The sequence below is a fragment of the Periplaneta americana genome, chromosome 15 (genome assembly GCF_040183065.1).
Source record: "Periplaneta americana isolate PAMFEO1 chromosome 15, P.americana_PAMFEO1_priV1, whole genome shotgun sequence".
Classification (NCBI taxonomy): domain Eukaryota; kingdom Metazoa; phylum Arthropoda; class Insecta; order Blattodea; family Blattidae; genus Periplaneta; species Periplaneta americana.
Window position 1 is genome coordinate 47,380,741 of NC_091131.1, and position 27,226 is coordinate 47,407,966.

At 35.7% G+C, this 27,226-nt stretch overlaps 1 protein-coding gene across 4 annotated transcripts in view; it reads right to left on the reverse strand.

Moving 5' to 3' along the window:
• Positions 1 to 27,226, reverse strand: part of LOC138714851 (serine-rich adhesin for platelets-like) — a 381,087-nt gene that overhangs the window by 31,928 nt on the left and 321,933 nt on the right. For all 4 annotated transcript variants that reach the window (XM_069847050.1, XM_069847047.1, XM_069847048.1 and 1 more), the window contains 2 exons: positions 11,561 to 11,764; positions 5,506 to 8,998 (listed from right to left, as the gene is read on the reverse strand). In XM_069847050.1, coding sequence (XP_069703151.1) covers positions 5,506 to 8,998; positions 11,561 to 11,764 — 3,697 coding nt within the window. The remainder of the gene's footprint in view (positions 1 to 5,505; positions 8,999 to 11,560; positions 11,765 to 27,226) is intronic.

Below are 27,226 nucleotides of genomic sequence, written 5' to 3' on the forward strand. Positions count from 1 at the left end.
ATTATATGAAGAAGAATACTGAGCTGTGAGATTTATTTGAAATGCTGCTTTATTTACTATTATAAATTAACAAAGGGATCTTTTACATGCGGAAAATCTGCTATAACGGCCCAACAGCATTAATTCTTCATCAGATATATTTGTAAGCCTACTGCTTAAATATCAGTCAGCTCAAATGAATTTGAACATGCTCTAATTTGATCCAGAGGCAAACTTTGTGAAATTATACTACCATAAGGATGCTACAGATGTAATTCATTTTGTCGTGTTGAATTAATTTTACTCGTATAGGATAAGTTCGCCTGTAAGGTGGAATTCAGTACCACTAATAATAATGTATTAAGTTTATAGGTAAGGATAATGATTATAAGAAGAGAAATTTTTCACATTGTTCCTTCTTAATTATACCATAATTATCTTACAGAGCCATTTATATATGAAAAGAGGAACTGCAGGAGGGTGACAAAAAGGATTCACGTGAAGAGAAAAGTTTGAATGCACTCATTATGATACTGTAACCTTACAAAATAATTGAATTTTTGGAACAACACGAAAGATCTACTTGCAGCACTTACAGTCAGCAATTCAATTTTCATAATAAATAGCTAGTGTAAATTGAACTGAACATAGAAAGTGTATGTGTATGAGTGCAGTGTACTGTAATTTTAATTTATGTTAATCTTTCCTTTCTGTAATTATAAAAGTACATAGATTTTTCTTCTTCTCCTTCTTCACTTTTCTAAGCTTCTTCCATCATCTAGATCTAACCATAATAGAGTCTAGCTATAAAACACACTTACCGGTACTTACGAATTTTTCAGACATGGATAATTGACTCAACACCATAGGCATATAAAGTTATAAATAAGAGAAAAATAAATTGACAGACTGATTATTTAGAACAGTTCAAGAAGCAAGGCACTCCGTCTGGATTTGGTCTCGAGTGAGTTCCCTTGTGCATCACAAGCATTGCATTCAAAAAACAATCTCTATAATGCAAGTATCTCAATTCTCATGTCACCGTTGCCATAGTAAGGTTATTTTTAGGCATGTTTACATTATACTTACTACATTTACTTTCTTTATTCCTTAACAAAAAGAAAGGAGAACAAGTTCCTTACATATAAGAGGAGATGGCAAAGTAAGAAGAAGATACGAACAAAAAGCTTCAATCTACAAAGTTTACCACTAACTACAAGACAGCATAAGTCATTTAGTTACAAGTTTACAAAGGGAAAGAAGATTAGAGCTTTTGCACTACATCTGCATGCGGCATGTAAACATCCTAAAACATAATGTGGTGAAGATTGCTAGTGTACACATGTATTCAGAGAAGATTTTACCTACTTTTTTTTTATATTCTTTCTCTCTCTCTCTTTCACACGCACGCACGAAAACACAAACATAAATCAAACAAATAAAGAGGTAGTTTGTTCAATGGTATCAATTTTGTTTCATAATGGATCAATACATAAAATTTACATATAGGGGAGATTCAGCCAATTCCGCAATATTAAGAAGTAAATCTATCATATTTTTATCAAAATGTTTATTGAAAAATATTATCAAGGTATGTGAACATGGACGAAACCCTTCATTACCAAATCTATTAAAATGCAAATATATTTAGTTGTACATACATTACAGTTGAAAAAGAACTCGGGTAATTCTGCAACAGTGTGGATAAATCCACAATAGGACTTGGCTAATTCCGCAGTAGTAAATAATAAAATCATGAAATACATTATGAAAGTAACATAAAAGGAACAATTTATATGTAACATTGCTCACTTTCTTCACAGCTGTGTAGCAAAACACGAAAAACAGCCAAATTTCACTGTATTGCCAGCAGAGGTGTCGACCATATCCTTGATTTTTTCTATGGCACTGCAGACATGCCTCCTATTGATAGCTCTCAAAACTTACGTTCATGCTATTGTAAAGCCACAGTAAAATCATATATGCACTACTGCGGAATTACCCGTACTGTGGAATTAGTCGAGTTTCCCCTAAACTGAGTTCGTATATTCCTTATTTAAAGCTCCATTATTTATCAACAAATCATCAGTGCTGTCATGGGGGCCCTACGAAATATGGGAACCTACAATTTTGTAATGAATTATATGGGGAAAAGAAAAATTTTACACATATTATGGAGCCATATAGCATGTGTGTACCTAAGTTTTGTACACGGATATCTCTACTGATCTTAGATCATATCATGTTGTCTACCATTTATCTTAATTTTAATGTTCATAAACATAAATGGTCCACTTCTGCAGCACTGGAATTCAAAGTCATATACTGGAGAGTTTAAAAATTTGTTGAAGAAATAACCAAAGTGCTGCAGATACATGCTCCAGGATTAATAAAGACAAGTGTGCGTCCACTGTGAGAGCATCATGGGATATTCTTTAAATGAAGCTTATAATTGATTGTTCATTGTTTAAGATAGATCATTAGGGCCTACCATTATAAGCAAGCCATTAGTCTAGCTTTTTAAAAACAATTTTTTTAAATAGTGTAAAAACTCATAGCATTATAAAAATAAATCTCTGCATATAGGCCTAGTAAACTCCATGTTGAAAATAATTATATTGCGGAAGGGAGAGGGAGAAACATAGATAACCCTCAAATTAAGAAATATGTATTTTGAGGTAAAGACTACAGAAAAACGTACAATCTGACAACCCTAATAAAAATGTTCATTAAATGACGGTCGGAGAGACAGAGAGAGGAGAGTGATAATATATACATATTTCAAAAGAGAAAAATAAGGGGTGCGTGGCCAAGAAAAAAATGACCATGACAGCACTGCAAATCATGCATCATTATACAGTGTGGACAAGTTTTTGTAGTTTATGTCACTGACATAGGCTACTTTATGCGTACCCTTCTTAACGTGACAATGAATAATTAAGAAAAACACTGAAATTATGTGTGAATTAAATAAAATGTTTAGTTGACATTTTGCAGACAGCAACCAAACCACAAATTAAAAAAGAACTGAAAGTGATTTAATCATATACTTTTGTTATTCTACATTCAAATTACGTTCCAAACTCACATTTCTTTGCAGAAGTGTACTGATCTTATAAGGGCATATGTCGGATATGATATGAAAAATAACTGTGAAAATTGAAATTCAGCTAGGTTTGATTTTTTCTTGCAGTAGAATGATATCCATTTAGAATAAGCATACTTGGAACCTATCATCAGATACGAAACAAAAAAAATGGAGCATATGACGGTCCACACTGTGATGTTTAATACCATTTTTGTTTAACTAATAAAATACATGTTAGTAATCAGCGATGTACGCAGTGGAGGGGGAAAGAAACCCAGTATGTCATGGCTTAGTTGCCTCATGAGTGATGCCTTATTGGTGTCACTTATGAGATTCCAACCAGTCTGTGGTCTGCTGATTGAACATACAAACTTATCAAATAAAAGCATTTGTGTCACTGGTGTTAATCTCTGCTTTCGGGATATTGCCAGGTACTATACTATAAAATACTTCCCCTACAATAGGGTTGCCCTGAAGGACAAAGTATACCAAATATACAAGTATTAGTAAATACGTACAATTTTATGAAAATGTTTTCGTGAGAAATATAATTATTATTATTATTATTATTATTATTATTATTATTATTATTATTATTATTATCATTATTATTATTATTATTATTATTATTATTGTGTTATTAATTTACTTTATATATGTGATTTCTTAGAAGATAGATTGAATATTTTAGAGCTATCAAAGAAACAATCTTGGCCAAAGAGAATTCAAGATTGAACTCTTTGCAGAAATTAATATATATATATATATATATATATTTTTTTTTTGTAATAGTGCCTCTAGCACCCACTAATAACCCAATAATTTCAATGGTTTGTAACTTATATATATGTAAATAATAAGTAACAGTTGGACCATAAATTTGATTCTTGTCATTGTTGACATCTTCCGGTTGAGTTGTATTCAATTCGAAGTGGATAGTAGGATCTATTATATAGCCTGTTGTGTTGTTAAAGGTTAATATATCAACAGAAGAAATTTTTGTGACAGAATATACGAGTTTTAATTCGGAAGAATTATGATGACAGTGAAATCGTCACTACCAGCATCATCATGGTCAGTATCATAGACATAGACATCGTCATCGTCGTCGTCGTCGTCGTCATCGTCATCATCATCATCATCATCATCATCATCATCATCATCATCATCATCATCATCATCTATGCTTGACCATCAGTGTCATCATAATTAACTTATTAACTATTTATAAGCTATAAGCAGTGTTATATTTTACACTTAGCAGGTCCCAATATTACATTCTTTCTCAGGCTCTAGCATGGCTAGTTATTATTTTAGTCCTGTCTGAATGTTAGGGAACTTTTTTTTTTTAGAAACTTTTATACCTTATTTTATTTCAAGGAGTGCAGTTCGGTGGCTCCTTTGAACACCCACTTACAGATTTATGACTTCCTACACAAACAACTCTTGACAATTCCATCCTGTCCCCTCGTCCCAACATTGCACAGTTGCCATAATCCTGGTGACCCTCGAAATTATGCAGTGAAACTGACGGGATTCTTGGAATTCGGAAAAGATGCGACAACTCTGCCTCCATGTGGATTTGACGGGAGCCTGTCAATTCTTCTGAACGAAGGTTGTGATTGGTTACTAACAGGAGAAGACAAGATTTCCGTCACAGTAAGGAAGACATTTATTTATGACAATCAATTAGTAGGGGGCAGTAGAAGGTCTGTTGGCAAAGTCTTTTCTATGAAACTGCACTCCATGAAATAAAATAAGGTATACACTTTGTGTAATGATATTAATTTTTATAAAATCTGTTAGATTAATTGACTAACAAATAAAGAAAAAAATAAGGAACAGTTTGCTTGTAGGCGTCATGAACTATGACATTCATATGCTTGTAATTTTGTTCCTTTTTATTCGTTATATTTCTAAGCCAAGATAGAAAAAGAAAAAAAATGCAGTTAATCAAACCTTTCTTCTTTCCTTCTAAAGAAAGGCATTACACTTTAGTTACTTGGTTGATTGTTACCCTGTTTTGTAATAGGACACTCAACCATGAAATCCTGTAGCTTCATAAATTTTGTTTCTCATTTATATTATTTTTGTTAACATTTTCACATAAGAATTTTCACTTTAAATATTCATATATATAATATTCCTTTTCTTTGCTAGCATATTAGCCCCAGACGTCTTCCCTCAATGAACTAAGATTGAACTTCTTGGCTTAATGAGACACTTTCAGTGCGCGTATTTGGAAATTAAAACAAATTTTAATTGAGTTGGCATTTATTATAGCAACTGCCTGGCAATGTCCCTTCCGCAGCTATGGATTTATGGAAAGTGGCCAATTTGTCTTAGTTAAATATGGATTTGTAAACAAGAAAACTGTGCAATGGTAGTACTTCAGAGATATACTAAGAAGACAAAAGACTTGCATGCCAACTACTTACCACATTGCTGTACTGTCTCCTGCTTCCTTTCTTCTCTCCGAAGCCAAATTGGCTTTGGGCGGTTGTTTGGCTGATACAGAGGTGGTCCCAGACTAGACTGCTTCTGCCCAATACTCTGCTGATCATCTGATGATCCACTCTCTATTACAGTAGCTTCTCCCGCACCAAAGTTTACTCTTGTGGAGTAACCTCTGGTCTCCATAGAAGCATGTTTCAAATCCTCTACTTGACGAACTCTTTCAGCAACAGACCAAGTTGGTTGCTGGACAGGAAGAGTTGAAGAAATTTTTACCTCCATGCCACCAATGACTGGATCTGGCGACTGGCTTTTGGATCCAAGTGAAGACGAAAAACTATCACTAACTGACTTTTTTTGAAAGGCAGGTCTAAGAGACTTGAGCAGATTCTTCAGTTCTGTGCCTTCACCAAAATTCTGTGGTGAAGAGTTAAGCTTGTCTTCTTGCAATGTAGGAGAATAATTATGCTGCAATTGATCTTCAAAGGTCTTGTTTTGGAGAGTCACTGTGGATCTCCACATGGATGCTGGTGATTCTCTGTTCTGTATGGGTTTCAGTCTTATTCCCCATTTTGTTTCTGGATCTCCACTGGATCTCTCAGACTTATCACTTGCATTAGGCAACATTAAATCATCTTCCATTTCACCCAAATGGAACGGACGCGGTTTTCTATTATTTTTCAATATACTCCGAGGCATTGCATTATTTGGTGAGCCTGGAGTCATAGAACTTAGTTGAGAGAACAGGGAATCATTTGAGTTTTCTTCTGAAGTGTGGACATCAATGTCTGCAGGCTCCTGTCTTACTGGAGAGAGAATAGTGGCATTTGCCTGTGTGAAAATATTGTCTTCTTTATCAGCGTCATCTTCAAAGTCAGTAGGAGAAATTGTAATGGGAATGATAGTTTCTGGTGTATCTATTTTAGTTTTAGGGCAATTATCCAAACTGACTGCAATTTGGAATGTCTGATTGTTTGGCTCAGTTCCTCCAAGCAGTTTCTTTTCATACAGTGAATCTCCAAAACGTATTTCAGGAAGACTTGTTTTGTTGGCATCTTGAGACTGTGTGCTGGGTATAGATGTACTGCTGTTGCGACGCCTCCTACGAAACATATTGTTTGGTGGTGGTTTCTCATCTGTTTCAACAATATTGAACCTTCCTGGCTCTGCTGCAAAATGGACTTCTGTTTTGCAGAACTCCACTTTTTTGTGTTTCTTACCTGCCAAGTGATGGTTTATCGACATTTCATCACCGTCTTCCTCTTCAAAATTGTTAATAATTGATCTAATGTCAGCAGAATCCTGACAAGCTCCCAAAGAAGCTGATTTATATTCCAGCTCTTTATTAAAATGGCCAGTCTCCTCTTTTCCAGAAGGACTGATGCCACTGTTTTTCTCAAAATCAGGAATGCTTTTGGATACTTCAAGGAATCCATTCTCGAAATTGAAATGTCCCGTTCTTTTGTCGTGGAAATTGTAGCTCTTGATACCATCTCTGACGTATTTACTCTCATCAACAGCAATTGAGTGTCTCTTTACTTCATTGTCGGTTTTCTTTGTTGGACGAGACCAACAAGAAGCAGCTTCCTGAACTGAGCTGTGCTTCAAAAGAAGTTCTCTTCTGGCAGCAAGAGACTTTGTTTCATCTGAGAGATTCTTCTGTGGAGACTCACAACCATTTATAATTGTCGGCGACTTCTTCCAACCATTTTCTATACTCAGACTCGTTCCTTCTGAGAGCTGCCTGAAGTATAGACGTCTAGCTTCTATAGTATCACTTCCGTCTGTGCTGTTGAATGAATCTTCAGACACTACGGGAATTGTCACTGTAACTGGTTCTGAAAGACGACGTGCATTTTTAATAGCAGTCATGTTAGTAGCTGCTTGACTGTCAAATCTCCAGCTGTTTGGAGGATTATCTTTTGCAGCACCACCGCTTCTATTATTTTCATGATCACTTCCTAGAGTTACAACTGTTCTACGTCCCTTTTGGAAATTGCTTTCATTGCCTCTACTTTCTGTCTCTGGCGTTTCTCTCTCAATCTCCTTTATCTGAATGCTGTGATTCACCTTTATGTTTCCATGAGTCAGCTGATCGTTTTCTTTCGCCCTGTTACACATAAAGGAGAGCTGAGTCCATGATGGAGTTACAGTTTCAGAAGACCTACAGATGCCACTATCTGTTGACGATTCGACTCTCCTCTTTTCTTTGAATGCCATAGAGTCAGGATGATTGTTGTTCTGTTGACTATGGACTTGCTCGAAGCCATATGATTTTCTACGGTTGTACCATTCTTCGGATCGGCTTCCTCCACTGCTACTCGATCTATTTGATGTCCTTGACTCCAGGCTTCCAGTGCCAGCAGTTGATTTACGGACATTACTGTTACTATTGGCCATGGCCTCCATACCATACACATATGATTTCACGCGAGAGGTTGGTGCCTCTTCCGTTGAACCACGATCCATCTCTGTGGTTGCCTTATTAGAATCTTCAGTAACAATTCCGTCGTCGCTATCTTCTACATTCTTCACTTTATTTTTACTGTAATTTGGAAGTTCAATACCATCAAGTGGAGGTGAACTAAGACGCCTTAAGCGACCTCTAACTTCTTTCAGAGACTCAACAGTAACAAAAGAATGTCGTTTATTTGGAGAAGGTTTATTTGATTCAACTCTTCTGGAAAATCCTTCAATTTCATAGTCATTTCCTGATTTTTCTGTTAGAGAATTAGTGCTGTACATGTTTGAAGTATTTCTAGCTTCAGTACCATATCTGAAGATGTTTTCCAAAGTGTCAAAACTAGAAGTATTAGTCTTCATGGGGTCCAACTTCTTACCGTCCTCTAATTCTTTACGAAGTTTACTAACATTCCCGTTAGGGATAATATCCAAATGATTTCCTTTAGATGGAAATTGAAGGGAACGTCTTACTTTAGAGGTTCGCTTCCAGTCTGCTAGCATCTCATTTTCTTCACTCGACTTTTTCTCTTCGTTGATGTCATTGTTCTGTAGATCCTCACTGGAACAGCTTTTCTTTCTGGTTATGGTGGGATGAACCAGTCCATTTGACACTATTTCTTGTATGTTCCCTGTCCTAGATGTTTCAAATGAATCCCATTTTCTTGACTTTATACAGCCATAATCATTGTCACTACAGTCTTTTCTGTTTGCATCATCTAATGTATTCACTGTATCATTATTTAAAGTAGGTGATGTTAGAAATGATGAAGAGGAAGGAAGAGAATTTGACAAGTTCTTCTTGGCTTCCTCGTGGATCTGGTGACAGAGCTTTGACACATCTGTGAGGCAACGGCCAACATTTTGTTTATGTGTTTCTTCTTCAGAAATGGCACTATCGACTTTACTGATGAGACTTCGAGGTCTAGATGGCGGACGCCGGCTTCCAATTGATCCGCTGCGACCTACACTGGCTTTTGTCTTCTGAGAGCTCAGGTCTAAAGGATTAAGAGCCAACTGTAAAGAAAACCAGAATGTAATAATTAGCACAAGAATCCAACGATGAGAGTCAAAGTTTCATGATAATAAAGCAAGCGAAGAGCAAAAGAGAGGGGAAAATAAAACTATTTCCTTCTTTTTAGGGTTACCAGACGTTCATAATAGCAAGACACGTCAATATTTGAAGGTCTGTCCTGCCATCCATATTAATTTTTTTTAAATTTGTTAAACGTCCGTACTTTTTTACTAAAAAGTCCTAATCATCTGATTTTAATAAATAAGTTTCAAAACATAATTTTGAATCTAATTTAAAAAAAATAACCCATGGAATATAATTTGTATAGAACCTAATTCCTTGAAAATTTACGAACACTTTAACAAGTTAGCGATTTAGAAGTAAACCTTGACTGACTTTCCAGAGATAAAACGACAATGATTTTAAAATTGTGGGTTATACATTTTTGACTCCATACCACTCGATTAACCAGCAATAATTTCAACTTTTTTCGTCTGAAAATCAGCATCAGTGAAACTGTGAGCATACAAAATTATTTTGTAGTGAAGGCATCAGAATTTTTTCAGTCATCTGTTGGCAAAGATATAGTGAGTGAAGCAGTTTTTCTGATTACTTGTAAAAGTAGGTAAAAAATACCTTGGCATTTTTATACATTCTTCTGTATATTATAGTGCTGGCACTGAAAGGTACTGTACTGTAACTGTATTGTTTTTTTCTGTTTGCTTAATTCTCAATAATTTTCTTTTGTTTTACAGGAAATGATTTAGTGTAAGTCCACATAAAGTAACGAGTAATGCGAATTTTGCAGCTCATAGTGGTCATTTCAATCCAAAAAAATTGTAAGATATAGGACCTCTACAAAATTTGGAGAACATACCCAGCCTTTAGCACTGTTTTATTATTTGAAATTCTTTTTCATTAAGAATTCTTTATGCGAAAATATTAAAATTTTACAATTCATGGCAAAAAATGCACAAAATATATCTTATTTATATACTCAACTGAAAATATCTCTTATTTCTTTATTCAACTGGTAGGTAATGGCAGAATTTATTAACACACCCATTATGAATAAGACAGAGATAAAATCTTTAAAAAATATTCAAAATTGTACAAGATTTCAACGAAACCATTTTTCATTGCATAAACTGTACCTCCAATTAAAATATAGGCCCAGAGAGAAGTATTTGATTAAATCATCAGCCCTCCAGTGAGGGTAACTACAAGGATCCAGAATACAGAACAGTTATGTTTTTTAAGTCGATTAATTAAAAAAAAAATACTAAATTTTGGATTTGGGATGCGCTTGATGCCAAAATGTCATATTGATAAAATTATCTTTCTTGAAAATATAAATGATATTGAATCATATGCAAAGAGTCCCTAAGAATTTGTAATAAGATGTTTTGTATTTGAAAGACTTGGAATTTTAATTTCACTAATAGTTGGTAGGTAGACTGTGGAAGGGAACCTCTCGCTCCAAATAACATACCTTTGACTCTTTGCAATAAAAATTGTAATAGAAGTACTGTCTGACCACTACACCAAATTCAATCGGAAAATTAATTCAGGATATGTAGAAATTAAATTCTGAATTTTAATTGCTTATTTACTTTCATTTATTCCGTCCCTCACTATTCATTTGTTCGTTTATTTACATGTTCATGCATTGATATTCAGTTAACTCATTCAGTGACGTATGCAGAATTTTTTCAAGGGGTGGAGTCATTATTAATATTGTTTACAATTTACATTATCATATTTTAAATATTGTGCATTATTATTATTATTATTATTATTATTATTATTATTATTACTATTATTATTATTATTAAAAATATGTCCTGTCAAATGCACAAAATATTAAATGAACGTTTCACAATAAAGTCAGAACTCAAACTAACGAAAGAGTGAATACCGCTCTTAAAATGAGTTTAAAATCGACAATGCACAATATTTAACATCTGCACAGCAGAACTGTCAAAACAGTCTTTTCAATATGTTTCACAACAAGTTAAGTTTAATATTGTGTTGGCCACATTTTATTACAAGGTCGGTACTAGGCGGTAGGTCTTCCTATAATAAAGATAACATTGTTATAATTCGAACGTGACGCAGCACCAAGCACAGGGATTATATTGAAGGATAGGTAGATGTAAATGTGTTACTCTGACAGTGAAAAAGAAGAGAAGGAAAAACGATTATTGACAAAAATTATTCAAATCTAAATAGACCTATGTATTTTTTTTTTAAGTTCAAGAGGGTGGTATAAAAACCCGGTAACCCCCCTTGCATACAACCCTGAACTCATTTAATTAAATTATATTATTTACCAATTAGTAGGACCACATGTTCGCATGTTTATTGGTATTTGTTAATTCTTACATTTTTTGTTCGTACATCCAACCAGCTATCCACTTACTCATTTGTTTATCCGTTTCTCCGTCTATCCACTCGTCTATATGTCTATCTACGTACGTAGTAGTACCTGTCTGTCCGTCTGTCGAACACTAGAAATTATGTAGCTGTCTCAAGCTGCAGAATGCTTGCATTTGCCTGGGTACCTGTAAGTTCTCGAAGTCAGTGGAGGCGGCGGTTGCAGGGGGGCCCCTCCAGGAGCTGCTGCTGGAACTGGTGCTCGTCACGCTCTGGGTTCGAATCACCTGGAGCGATCCTCCAGGCACCTGAGCCTGGAACACTTCCAGTTGCTTCCTCTGCCTCTGCTGCACACTCCCATCGGCGAGGTTGCGGGCACGGGAATCCACAACCTGCGCACGTGCACAAAACATTGTCTCAGTGCCTCGCACTTACTGAGAAAGATACAGTTACACTAACAGCTAGTATGTCTTGATAATGCCATCATTATAATTCATTGGGTACGTTGTGGAAAAAGTAATTTGTCTTCTTGCGTTAGTCAGTAAGGTTTCAGAGTTGTATACGAATTAATTGAAGTAGTGTTTCTAGATTCCTCATACAAGGAAGATTTCAGTCCACAATTTCTAAGCATGCTTGTTGGAATTTTCATTTTCATTATCACAATGCAATAAAATTGAACACGTATTCGAAATAAAACGTTTCTTTTTACGATATTTAGGTATAGTATGTTCAAAAAGTCTTGGTACCATAAACTGGGGTTACTTTGAACACAGAGGGAAATTTGAACATTTTTTCAGAAAATCATATTTAGGTTTCTACATGCTGTACTTGTTATAGATGGAGATAAATTTGGTATGAGAATGATTTTATGATAATTTACCTCCATCTATAATAAGTGCAGCATGTAGAGACCTAAATATGATTTTCTGAAAAAAATGTTCAAAGTTTCCTCTGTGTTCAAAGTAACCCCAGTTTACGGTACAATATTAATATACAGGTTTACAATGCATAAGAGCATCTTCCTGTGTCCAGTTTTTTTACACTTTTATCCTCGTCCTTCAACTTTATCTTCCCACCCCTGTTCTTGTACCTAGTCCTCTTTTTTCCATTGCTTTCTTAATTTCCTACAATCATGCGTTTCGAGGTCTACTTCGTCCTCTCTTTCCCGATGGAGTCCATCCCAAAACTCTTCTTGGTAACCGTTCATCCTTCATACATTTCACATGTCCACCATTCCAATTGTTTGTATTGTACAAAATCTAGAATTGTATTTTCTGTATTCATTTGTTGTTTAATAACGTCATTTCGTATTCTTTCAATGTGTCTGAATGTCTTAAGTAGTCCATTTCCAGTGCTAATAATTTTATCGCAAATTCCAGGGTAATATTTGTCTTATTATTAATAATAGTGACCCTCTTCCTTTCCAATCCTATAAAACTTATTATAAAATTTCACACATACTATGAGACATCTTCCGCGACACATCAGTCATCTCTTCCGTAAGTAGGGCGCTGAATAGAGGAAGGTTCTATCCTTAGTCAGAAAATAAGAGTGGTATGGTAGTGATGGCAACCACGCATAATATATGGAAACGTCAAGGACATAATATGAACATAAAAAAGTATAAAAATAGGTCTATATTAGAACGACGTATTATAAAATCAAACCCTACTGGAAAGCATTTATGATAAATTAGATTGAAAGAGAAGAGACAAATTAAATTAAATTAAATTGAAAATGAGAAGAAGTAGTACTAGAGATAAAAATATGGAAAGAACTTAAGGAAATTTCATTGTTAAAAGTCAGTAAAGCAACTAGTTACGGACCGGAAGATTTTGGGTTCAGTCCCGGATTGTGATGGAATTTTTCCCACTGTCAAAACATTCAGAATGGCTCTGAGGTTCATTCAACCTCCTATCAAATTGAGTACCGGTACCGGGTCTTTTCCGGGGGTAAAAGGCGGTGGGAACATGATGCCGACCACATCACCGACCACGATATGAGATTTTGACTAGCCCCAAAATGGATCCTTACACTTAAGACTTACTTGACCTATTGCGCACTCTATATAATGTGACCTGTTGCTCGAAAAGGTACCTAAAGCCGTAAAAGGAAATATTACAGAAGAACAAAGTAACGAATTTGCGGTGTAAAAACTGCATTTCTATGTTTTGACATCTTTCGCTACATGTAGGCATTTTTTACATACTAAACTAGGACGTAGTTTTACACAGTGCTTCTTAAATACCTAAATCTTTCTTATAGTTGCTAAGAAAACAAGTGAAAACTTTAATTGCATTTTTCTCGAAAAGTATATAGCCTAATGTAATATCAACATTCTATAAGTAATAAAGAGTGCGTCAGAAAGAACGGATGGATTTCAAACTATCGAGGAGAGAGATATAGTGAGGGGGACCACGACTGTTGGGTCAGCCATAGAATGCAGTTTCAGTTGAGAATATGGTGTTGGTCTAGTGTACAACGTGCTTTCATCGTAGAGACATTTTTGAAAAATGAAGAGTCTGTGATCGCCACTCAGGACTCATTTCGACATCGGATGTCACGCTAGGATTCCAACTCGGAATACAATTTTGCGGTGGGTGGCTTCATTTCGTATCACAGGTTCAACATTAAAGAAGAAATCACCTGGACGAAATTCTATTGCACTGAGATTGTCCGAGGCTACGGTAAGATCTCGCGCCCTGCGACTTCTTTCTTTGGGACCATTTGAAGGCGTAAGTTTGTAAACATCGATCACATACACTGGACGAACTGAAGACAGCGATTCGTGAAGAAATCGTGGCAATTGCACCAGCTATGACTGTGAAAGTGATGGCGAACATCAGAAAACGCCTCGATGCCTGTATTGAAAGCCAAGGACATCATATGGATAATGTTGTTTTACATAAATAAACTGCATGTATTGGTGAATATGTTGATAACAATAAATTTTTGATTTGATGAATCTTTACAATTTTCTTGCCATGTGAAATCCATCCGTTCTTTCTGACGCACCCTGTATATTAAAAACTATAGCACCTAGAACCAGGATTTTTTTTAAATACTCAGTATTTCATCCTCTTTTTGAAACCACAAAAAAAAAAAACAAAAAAATTAAAAATCCGACTTTAGGGCCCATTTCCTGCAACTAGTCACATATACGAAGATTGTCCAAGCTCAATAGGTGAACTGGGTGGCGTTCATGAATCCGACGCTGACAGGTGGGCCATTCTGCCTCAGCCTAATAGAGCCATATTTCATCCGCAGACGAATAGGTTGTTGAGCCCCAGGGCCTGGAGCCTTAAGCCCTTTGCATATCAGCATCGGAAATACGTATATCCCCAAGACCTCAACCCAGACAATTTTAACTATTTCAGATGATAGATGAAATGAATGGAAGCAGGAGTGATTTAGTGGAATGATAGAGGGAAACGGGAGTACCCTGAGAAAAGCATTCTGCAAAGTCTGTTTTGTCTACCATAAATTCCATTATGACCTGGCTGGGGATTGAACCCGGGCAAATTACATAGACGCGGCGACCACACAGCCTCATTTTAGTGTCGAGGTTAAGAAAGAAAGCAATGAGCTCAATTTATGTACCCCCAAGCGTTTTTTTAAATTAACTAGGAGTTGCTTTTTCCTTACCTTTACCTTGTTAAAAACAATGGTATTCAAACTACAATGCTCAAAGAAATTGTTGCACATTATTTTATTGAAAACGTACCTATAAAATATGCGAGATACACGGTGTAAAAGAAAAAAAGGTGTGAAAATTATAGACTGTACATCTCTGTCTACTGAACATGATGTGTAGTGAAATTTTTGTTTTTGTCTTCTATTTTTGTTTTTATTCCTGAAATATCATATTTTTAGGATTGATAGTAGTGTAATATTTACTGTTCGAGTAAATGTGAATGTCATTGCCAATGACCTTCCGTCCAACACACGCTAACACCACCACAATAGAAAGATAACAGAGTACACTGATTTGTAAACAAGGATATCACTACAGTTGCAATGTACGTGGCGGACCGAGGTAAATAATGACGGTCTACTATCATTTCCAAAAACATTACACTCACAGATAACATTTTTTTTAGGGAAACTACAAAAGTTACAGAAAAATATTATTGGACTTGTTTGTTTGCTAAAAAAATGTTTCATATTAGTTTATTGCAAACTTACGAAGAAATATGAAATAGTTCTTCATTAGTACAAAAATAAGTTTACATATTTCTTTATAAATTTACAATGAAATGATGTAACAATATCTTTAATTTCAAAATCATTATTAGCAATCGTACTGAAATTATTGTTGCTGCTACTAGCTACTACTACCGGTACTACTAATTTAATAGCAATAGTAATGATAATAATAATAATGATAATAATAATAATAATAATAATAATAATAATGATAATAATAATAATAATAATAATAATAGTTATTCTTATGTTCATGTTTCTTCACAAACAATTGAAAATTCTATTTGAATGTGTAGCATAAAATAACCATAATTATGGTGCCCATATTTTGCTTTATTTCCTGGAACTTGTACCAGGAGCGAAGGAAGCAGCCATTTCGATGCACCTAGACACAACCAATAAGCAATGCTGTGAAAAGGGTTACTGTTACAATTATAGAAATCCACCGGTCGGTCGAGAAACAGAGGTTGTTGCCCTCGCAATATAACATCCATCTCAGGAAGACCACTGCAGACGATCAGGAGGCGGCGGTAGTCGACGTAAAACCCATAATCATCGTCTAACAGAAAGAACTAACAGCGCCGATCATTGCCATGAAAAATTCGCATGACGCTAACTGGCGATTTAGAGTGACGCTCCGTTAGCCAAATGGGCAGTCTATCAGCTTTCCAACCTGGAAATCCGGGTTCATAACCCGGCGAGTCTAATGTGAAATTTATGATGGATGAAAACATCGGGGCAGATTTCATGGAGCGATTCCCATTTTGCCTATCATAATCTTCAATAAAATGTTTGCATTCACAATCCAGCCGTAACTCAAGTCAGTTGCAGATTTAACCCATTTGATCCCAAGACACTTTCAATGATTGGAATATAAATATTTCAGAATTGCCCAAATTATTTATGCCCAAATTATTTTTTATTAAAAATGTTGGTGTTTCTTATATATTCCTACTTATTGACACATAAGAAACAAAATAAGATTATTATTGGTCCTCTCAAATCATTTACGCCGTAAATAATGCATGTTTCCATTTGGGAACATTGGGAGTAAAGGGGTTAACATCTCTGTTTCGGCTAAGTCTTGTGGGAATTTTTGGTGCAAGAAGAAACATTCGGCTAAGTTTCCTTCAGATAATTCCACTTGCACTGCCATTCTCATTCCACTATTAGTATATTAATGCCGTGTCTCATTAACTTTGAATATACTTTCTAATTAATGAAAAGTAGATACTTACATTTAGGCCTACAATTTTTTTTGGTGCTGCCGATAAAAGACGTAAGTGTGACCCAGTCTTTTTCTTTAACGACGCTGTATCAACTACTAGGTTGATGAGATGAGGCCAATGATTCTCTATAGATTACCTGACATTCTGACGGTTGGAGAAAATATCGGAAAAAAACCAACCAGATAACCAACCCAAGTGGGAATCGAACTCACGCCCGAGCGCAACTCCGGATCGGCAGGCAAGCGCTTCAGCCGATTAAGCTACGCCGGTGGCTACGAATTTTTTTTATCGAATTACCCATCAGCATACGTAATTACGTTAAAAATAAGTATGAATTTGCATATATGATTGTGAGTGTTTTGCTGATGATATGGCATTGTTAGCAGAAGAGGAGACGATACTAAGGGATATGCTACTGAAACTAAATGACAGTTGTGAGCAGTATGGGATGAAGATAAATGCAAACAAGACGAAGACCATGGTTGTCGGAAGAAAAATAAAGAAGGTAAACTTGCGAATTCTAAATGAGACAGTAGACCAAGTGAACAGCTCAGATACTTGGGATGTCTATAAGCAATAACATGAGCTGCAGCCAAGAAGTCAAAAGGAGGATAGCAATGGAAAAGGAAGCTTTTAATAGAAAAAGGAGCATCTTCTGCGGACCTCTGGAAAAAGAACTAAGGAAGAGACTAGTGAAGTGCTTTGTGTGGAGTGTGGCATTGTATGAGGGTAGAAACATGGGCGAAGTGAAGAAAAGCGAATATAAGCATTTGAAATGTGGATATGGAGAAGAATGGAACGTGTGAAGTGGACAGACAGAATAAGTAAATAAGCTGCGTTTGAAAGAGTGGGTGAAGAAAGAATGATGCTGAAACTGATCAGAAAGAGAAAAAGGAGAAACTGCCTACTGAAGGATGCACTGGAAGGAATGGTGAACGGGAGAAGAGTTCGGGGCAGAAGAAGTTATCAAATTATAGACGACATTAAGATATATAGATCATATACGGAGACTAAGAGAAAGACAGAAAATAGGAAAGATTGGAGAATGCTGGGTTTGTAGTGAAAGATCTGCCCTTGGACAGAACACCTATGTATGTAGGTATTGTGAGTGCCGACATCTCTCTAACAAATTATGTTAGAAAGGTGACATTTTATGCAGACCTTCAGATCTCAATATGTTAAATGTAGACCATTGTTTGATATTGGTTATGATAATGATGTAAAAATGTAAAGTATTTTTACGAAAAAATATTAATTTCATTTAGAGCGATTTTTGTAATAATAAAATAAAAAACTGACTTATCTAATTGAAGAAACATTATAATAGTATAATAGTTTACTTTAAAGAACTAATACCTCAATTCAGTCACTTTCAGACTACCCCTTAATTCTCCACTCCACCTTTCTCGGCTGAGACAGTAATGTTTTGGTGCGGTACGAGTAGACAGGAATAATAATAATAATAATAATAATAATAATAATAATAATAATAATAATAATAATAATGATTTATTTAACCTGGCAGAGTTAAGGCCATACGGCCTTCTCTAACACTCAACCAGGAGTAAAGACTGCGTTACAAAAACACTACAAATTTACAAATTACACTACAATTTTACACACAAAACTGAATAAGATAATAATAATAATAATAATGATAATAATAATAATAAAATAAACAACAAATAAGAAGAAATCAGACATAATATATAACATACAGAAAGAAAGAAAAAAACATAATAATATGTGAACAGCAGGTCAAAATAAATGAGGCATACAAAAAAAAGACAATTATTCATAATAATAATAATAATAATAATAATAATAATAATAATAAGAATAAGAATAGTAATAATGATGATAATAATAATAATAATAATAATAATAATAATAATAATAATAGTAGTAGTAATAAAATAGTGCAGTACAAAGTATACAGTGAATACAATATTTCTAAGTACACACAATAAGGAAAATTAAGATTATATATAGCTCAACTTATCACATTAGAGATATAACATTATCGGAAAATATGAAAACAAAAATATAAAATAAGTTGAATATCATTAGAACATAAAAAAATGTGAATACGTGGAAACATGCAATACAACACTTGTCATAATAGTAAGTTAGTTTGGCAACTCGTCATAAGATAATTTTCTAACTTGGATTTGAAAGAATTCAATGTTCGGCAGCCCTTGACTTCAGGCGGCAGAGAGTTCCAGTGACGAGAGGTAGCAACAGTGAAGGATGAGGAATACAGAGACGATGCGTGAAGTGGAATTTCTAGCGTGTTATCGCGTTGTGATCGAGTATTAATATTATGATAGCGAGAGAGAGTATGAAATCGAGCGAATAAATAACAGGGGGATGAAGAGTGCAGGTCAATGACTGATTGTATCAGGCGGAAATCATAGCTTTTACAGTACGATTATTTAGTCCTGACAGTCGCCGGCGATGTGCGCCTAGGTAGGCGAGTCCATTTAGTTACGCCAAGGGGTGTTTGCATTCCTTTAACGACCGCTCGCCCTTACCTCTACTCCGGAACTCTCCCCACTCCTCCTATTACTTCCCCTCTTCCGCGTCGCTGAGCTTTCAGGACTAAATAATCGGTCTGTACGAACTTTCGACTCTCGCTGGTCGCCTAAAATCTACCATTGATGGATAGAGTCTTACTCTGCGTTTGTTTATAAGGCGCTGTAAGCGAAAAGGATATGGGCGAGGGGTTTCTCGTCCGTTTCAGTTTCCCTCTCATGCCAAGGGCTGCTTTAAAGGCTATCGTATCAAGAACTAAAAATCAAGATCCTTACATAAATCGTTTTTGAGATGTGCACACTCATACTCATATAAACAAGCTTAAAATATTTTTCCACACAGTACATGCTAGGGAGTAAAGAAAAATTACGCACCTAAAAATTATCTCCCACACCTTAAAATAATTCTAAATGTTCATGATAACGCTGTAAAAATTACATAAAATTATGACTGCTACATTTTATGCATCTGCAGGTTAAATATTACCAAATTCATTATGGGGACTTGTACACGGACGCATGGAAAAAAAATAAAATAAAATAAAGCAGTTTTTCTCTGTGTACCTAAATTCCACCAACACTCTTCTTTGTACTTGTTAACACCGTCCCAGGAGAAAGATTCTTCGCACGTAATCAGCAATTACAGTTGAGAATGGTTTTCTTCCTCAAGATTTCTGTTGACCTACGTAATTTCTGCATCTAGTTGTATGGAGAAAATAGAAACCTGGGCTCTCTGCCTATGTGGCTACCTTAATCGTGTGACGATGACTCGGTTGCAAGCCCCGGATGGTGCATAACAATACAGCAAGTTGTTAGACCCAACATGATAGTTCGTTCACTTGATTCGCCAGTAACGACCCAGCCAGCGCCTGCAGGCTTCCTGCTAGTCTTGCAAAGGGCCATGGCAGATGGCGTGAGGCGATTACAGTTCAACGGAACGTACGAGTAACTCAACTACGAGCAGGTAACAACTGGGAAATGAACGGTGACAAAATGGAGAATAATAATAATAATAATAATAATAATAATAATAATAATAATAATAATAATAATAATAATAAGCGAGTGGTCGCACAGATCTGCAGCTGCTCTCGATGCCGAGATATTACTGAGATTCGCACAGCACGGTTAATTTTATACGCAAGTTCGGCACGCTCATGCCCGTAGCGAGGGAAAGTGGCGTCATTGGTCACATAAGTTACATTTGTTCATGGCCTAACTATTAATGGCATTAGTATTCATCTGTGGCCCATAGTGTTGTTACATTAACCATTTGCGACACAGTAAGTCAAGAAATGAAAACGAAATGTAATTTTTTATGTTTTCATATCATGGACCATAACAAAGCTTCAATCATTTTTTTTTTCAAAATTTTAAATCTGCACACAATTAAAAAATAATAATAATTATGGTCATTCTGAGCGAACACTATGCCACAGTAGGGATTTTGATATAATATACCAATATAGCATAATGTGACATATATACAATAGTTTTACAAATGTATAAGTTATTAATGTTGTTCTTTTTATAGTTCAGATACACCATTAATTCATTACTTCTGATGATACAATAAAACATTTCTTTTTATCGTTCAGGCACAGTGACACTTTGCACGTTGAACACAGATTGCACTTCTATGTTTCCTCAAATAGGTGGATGCATGGTGGAACATCTGTGCTATAAATTGGACGGAGTTACGCAACAAGAGACCAAGCGCCAAAAACTTGTTTCGAGTTATTGACCATTGAAATAAATCTCTTTTTTATAAAACATTTTATGCAAAAGTATTATAACCAGAGATAGGAACTTTGGGCATTATGAATCATTAAAATAGGCAGGCAGAAAGGCATCACAAATAGCTAAACTAGGCAGGCAAAAAGGCATTATAAATAGCTAAAATACGCAATAAAAGGCAATTACAAAAACCTTGCACTAGACCCACAACTTTGCACTTTCCACAAAGGGATTTCGGCAGCAAGTAAAGCTTTACATAAGTCGAATGCAAATTGAGATTTTCGACTCTATGTTGCATTTACTGTTGGAGGCAAAAAAATCTTCTTCCCAGTAGCCTTGGAAAGTGCAATTTTCTGTTTGGTTGTAGTGATATGTTGCGATACGAAATATTTAGCTAGCTACAACGTCGCAATGAAAACTGAAAGAAAAATAACCGTTAAGAATAACGTTAGATCCACACTCATTGTTGCCTTGTCAAATAAACACAAGCGATAATTAAAACGCTTACTGTTATACATTTTTGCACGGCAGCACTCATTGTTGCAAATAGAATATGAACTGACTGAAAGACAATAATATACATTCGGTGAAGTCATTTCATTGTAGCGGTTATAGAAATAAATTAAAATATACCTGTGGGCAATTTTAATAATAAATTAATAAATAATAGATAAATAATCAAATAAAGGCCAAGAAAGCATTTATTTTGTAAATTAGGCATTTATATTAAAAAGGCAGAAAAGGACAACATAAAACTGTGACGTTTCAATCACTTTCAAAATGAAGACAGATTTAACACATTTAAGAAGGCATTCTGCCAAAGTTCCGGTCTCTGATGATAACATTCATACTATTACACAAAAAGTAGCACAAATAATACCAAAAAAGGCTAACTGATTTTTAATAAGAGACCAGCAGTTGAGTTAATATTCCAAAGCAAAATAAATAAATGCATTTTGTGCAATAAACTAATTTTTGCTTATAAATAACAGCAACATTCAATATCGCATTCTTGATTTTTTCCGAGTTAAATTAGCCTGCCATCAACAGATGTGTGCAAATATCTCCTTTTTTTCAAATTGTCCGTTGGTCTATTATTGCGTTAACTCCGTCCAATTGTAGAGAAAGAAAGAAAACTGAGGTTCTTCTGAACTACCACTGTTGCAAAGAGTTAAACGCTTACTGTTATACATTTTTGCACGGCAGCACTCATTGTTGCAAATAGAATATGAACTGACTGAAAGACAATAATATACATTCGGTGAAGTCATTTCATTGTAGCGGTTATAGAAATAAATTAAAATATACCTGTGGGCAATTTTAATAATAAATTAATAAATAATAGATAAATAATCAAATAAAGGCCAAGAAAGCATTTATTTTGTAAATTAGGCATTTATATTAAAAAGGCAGAAAAGGACAACATAAAACTGTGACGTTTCAATCACTTTCAAAATGAAGACAGATTTAACACATTTAAGAAGGCATTCTGCCAAAGTTCCGGTCTCTGATGATAACATTCATACTATTACACAAAAAGTAGCACAAATAATACCAAAAAAGGCTAACTGATTTTTAATAAGAGACCAGCAGTTGAGTTAATATTCCAAAGCAAAATAAATAAATGCATTTTGTGCAATAAACTAATTTTTGCTTATAAATAACAGCAACATTCAATATCGCATTCTTGATTTTTTCCGAGTTAAATTAGCCTGCCATCAACAGATGTGTGCAAATATCTCCTTTTTTTCAAATTGTCCGTTGGTCTATTATTGCGTTAACTCCGTCCAATTGTAGAGAAAGAAAGAAAACTGAGGTTCTTCTGAACTACCACTGTTGCAAAGAGTTAAGCATTTAAAATTGCCATTTTTTGTTTCACCATGGATACCGAAAAGGATGCCCATACTCGGTGCGGGGTATTCTACGTCAAAAATGGAAGTGTCCGATGAAAATCTCCGAAACACTGTCTTTGGTCACATAAATTCCACCTGAACTCTCAGAACACTGTTTACGGGAGAAATTAAAAGCGTACTCTTTCACTTCATACACGGATATTATGCCTTTCTGCTGTCGTATTCCTTTCCAAAACAGCTTAAAACTTGTTCAATATGTTCATTCCATGTTCCGCAACAAGGAGCAACATGGCAACACTACTCTTTGCAGGAATGGACGGCAGAAAGAGTACATCTTGCTGCTACGTGTCCGGTTTAACGATTGTCGTTAACGAGTTGTAATAAATCGACGGACGTTTTAAATCGTTGCTCTCGGCTGCATTGTTCCATTCAAGTTTTCATATTCTAGGAAAACAAATTGCTTCATGTTCGACTTTTTCTCTCCGCTTGACAGCTTGTGAAACAGGAAGTGATCGCTCTCATCCGTTGCTGCGCAACCGCTACCTTTGCACCAGCAAATAATAATTGAATCCATTTTTTAACGCACGAGATGGTTTTGTAGAGATTGGCGTCGAATGAGAAATCATAGGGTGTTCATATCCGATTAAAAGGGTTATTATAATGTTGTCACAGATCCCAGTCACCCGGGATTGATTTTCAATGCAGTAGTCAATTGTCATAGGATAAAACATAGCGCCTGGCAACCCTTAGCTGCAGAAATTGGTGTTGTGTAGATGACATGAAGCCTATAATATCTCATTGTTTTGTGCCTCTCACACAGTTCAATTCATTATTATGCTGAAGTGATATTGAATTGTGAATACAAATCGATAATAATTAATCTATTCTGTAGTTCAGATTCTTAATACTAGTTGGAAAGTACTTAGTATTAAAGCATTTATAGAAGACGTTCCAACGTACAAAGTTCGATATCCAAATAAATTAAATGGAATAAAAATATATTAGTTTTATTTTATTACTTTTAAGGAACACGGAGGTTCATTGCCGCCCTCACATAAACCCCCCATCGATCCCTATCCTGTGCAAGATTAATCCAGTCTTTATCATCATATTCCACCTCCCTCAAATCCATTTTAATATTATCCTCCCATCTACGTCTCGGCTTCTCCAAAGGTCTTTTTCCCTCCGGCCTCCCAAGTAGCACTCTGTATGCATTTCTATATTCGCCCATACGTGCTACATGCCTTGCGCATCTCAAGCGTCTGGATTTAATGTTCGTAATTATGTCAGGTGAAGAATACAATGCGTGCAGTTCTGCGTTCTGTAACTTTCTCCATTCTCCTGTAACTTCATCCCTCTTAGCCCATATATTTTCGTAAGGACCTTATTCTCAAACGCCCTTAATCTCTGTTCCTCTGTCAAAGTGAGAGTCCAAGTTTCACAACCATAAAGAACGACCGGTAATATAACTGTTTTATAAATTCTAACTTTCAGATTTTTTGACAGCAGACTAGATGACAAAAGCTTCTCAACCGAATAGTAACAGTTATTTCCCATATTTATTCTGCGTTTAATTTCCTCCCGAGTGTCATTTATATTTGTTACTGTTGCTCCAAGATATTTGAATTTTTCCACCTCTTCGAAGGATAAAACTCTAAACCTTATATTTCCATTTCGTACAATACTCCATGCTTATATAATAAGCAAGACATTGTTATTGTTATTACTATTATTATTATTATTATTATTATTATTATTATTATTATTATTATCATCATCATCATCATCATCATTTCAGTATTGTGACTTTACCCTTTTTGGTTATATCTGATATTAGTTGTCAACAATGGAGAGGGAAAGGGACTGGCCAACCTACCCCATTACCTCCTGGCCTAGTTGCCTCATGATAATGCCTTGATTGTGTCACTTGTGGGGTCCAGACCTGTCTTTGGGCAGTTGACTAAACAATAACAACTGAAGAGACGGCCAAATTAGCCTTTTAGGAACTACTCCTACGGGCCCACATCTGTGGAGTAACGGTTATCGCGTCTGGCCGCGAAACCAGGTGGCCCGGGTTCGAATACCGGTCGGGACAAGTTACCTAGTTGAGGTTTTTTCCGGGTTTTTTTTTTCTCAACCCAATATGAACAAATGCTGGGTAACTATCGGTGCTGGACCCCAGACTCATTTCACTGGCATTATCACCATCTCATTCAGACGCTAAATAACCTAAGATGTTGATATAGCGTCGTAAAATAATCTAAAAAAAACTACTCTTACGTGATCCTCCCTATACAATACGTAGAAACTCCCAGAAGAAGAGATTCGTTAATGCTTAGTAGAGAATATAATATTACGATGAAAGAGTAATGGAACGGAGAAAAATTCTCTCCGGCGCCGGGATTTGAACCCGGGTTTTCAGCTCTACGTGCTGATGCTTTATCCACTAAGCCACACCGGATACAACTCCGACGCCGGTTAGAATCGTCTCAGATTAAGCTCCAACTCTTGGGTTCCCTCTAGTGGCCGCCCTCTGCACTACGTCATAGATGTCTATGAACGCAGGACCGAAGTCCACACATGTGCTGAGGTGCACTCGATATGAGTGACTAGTTGGCCGGGATCCGACGGAATAAGCGCCGTCTTAAATCACGAAGTGATTTACGCATATCATATATATTATTTTAATGTACCGAAGTACATATGATATTTCCATGCAGATATTCTGCGTCATCATACGATGAAAGAGTAATTAAGCTCCAACTCTTGGGTTCCCTCTAGTGGCCGCCAAGTACATCATGGATTGAAATTACTTGTGGATATTAAATGTGAACAAAATCCGTCCAACAGTTAGATGAAACTACTGTACACAAATAATCAGCATGCCGAGAATCATATTTCATTTCCGCGAAAATCCCGAATCTAACCCTTTAGTACTTTGATTTTTATTGTATTTGTGAATTTAATATTAATTGTAATTGTATTCTTAATATTGTAGTTGTAATCCCCTAGTAGAGAGGAAAAGAAGGTCTGATGGTCTTATCTCTACCAGGTTATATTTAAAAAAATACTACCCTTCGTACTTCATATGATGAGAAATGGGGAAGAATAAAAATACAGTCAAAATGTTTGTACCTCTTTTTAATTTTTATTTCATTGCTGTGTTGACATTTAATTTGAACGGTTACATTAAATGTCTAGCTCTCGAAGTTTCACTGTCCTACCTTGTACACAGTAACGGAATAAACTTGAATCAGACCTAATATAGAATGTGGCTGTAACGTAGAATTATTTAGAACATAATACGTGAGTTGTGTAAGAGACAAAGGTCAGCCAATTAATTACAGAAGCCTTCCGATCTAGCAAACGTGTTCTGTACTCGAAAATGCTAGTAATTTAGACATACAAAGAACTAGGAACAAAGCGATGACCCTGTGTGACCCTGCGCATATATTTCACACCGTCTGCGTTCTCACAAAACGCATCAGAGGTATATATTACGGTTACCAATATGAAGATCTGCATGCATACAAAGGGGCCTTGGAAACGAGTTCTGCCGGCTCACGACAATGTGGCCAGGGGAGTGACGCAACGCTTAACAGCTGCTTCTGTATCAATAGATCAAATTTGAGCGGTACATAATGCAGAAAATATTCCCCGTAGTGAAATACATTACCATAATTCCAAAACCTCGTAACTCGCTCGGATGTCGATTTTCACTTTTTACGCGTTTTTGAAAGTGTATCCACAGAACCATCTAATGACAAAACAGTGAAGCTCAATTTAGAATATTAGCTATAATACATGGTACTAATATTAGGGTATCACGAAACCACTTAACTTCTCTCTCTCTCTCTCTCTGGATATACTTTAAGGGGCTAGGTACAGCTTAAAGGAGTAAATTTTGGAAATATTCAACATTTTCTTTCCCTCCATTACTCTATCTTGTATAATAATGAAAATTAGTATGTGTAAAACACTGTCCTTCTGCTATATGATAAACATATTTTTACGATTAAAAAATATATATATATATATATATATATATATATATATATATATATATATATATATATATTAGCTCAGTTGGTAGAGCAGCTGGCTACGGACTGAAAGGTCCGGGGTTCGATCCCAGGTGGTGACAGGATTTTTTCTCGTTGCCAAACTTTCAGAACGGCCCCGAGGTTCACTCAGCCTCCTATAAAATTGAGTACCGGGTCTTTCCCGGGGGTAAAAGGCGGTCAGAGCGTGGTGCCGACCACACCACCTCATTCTAGTGCCGAGGTCATGGAAAG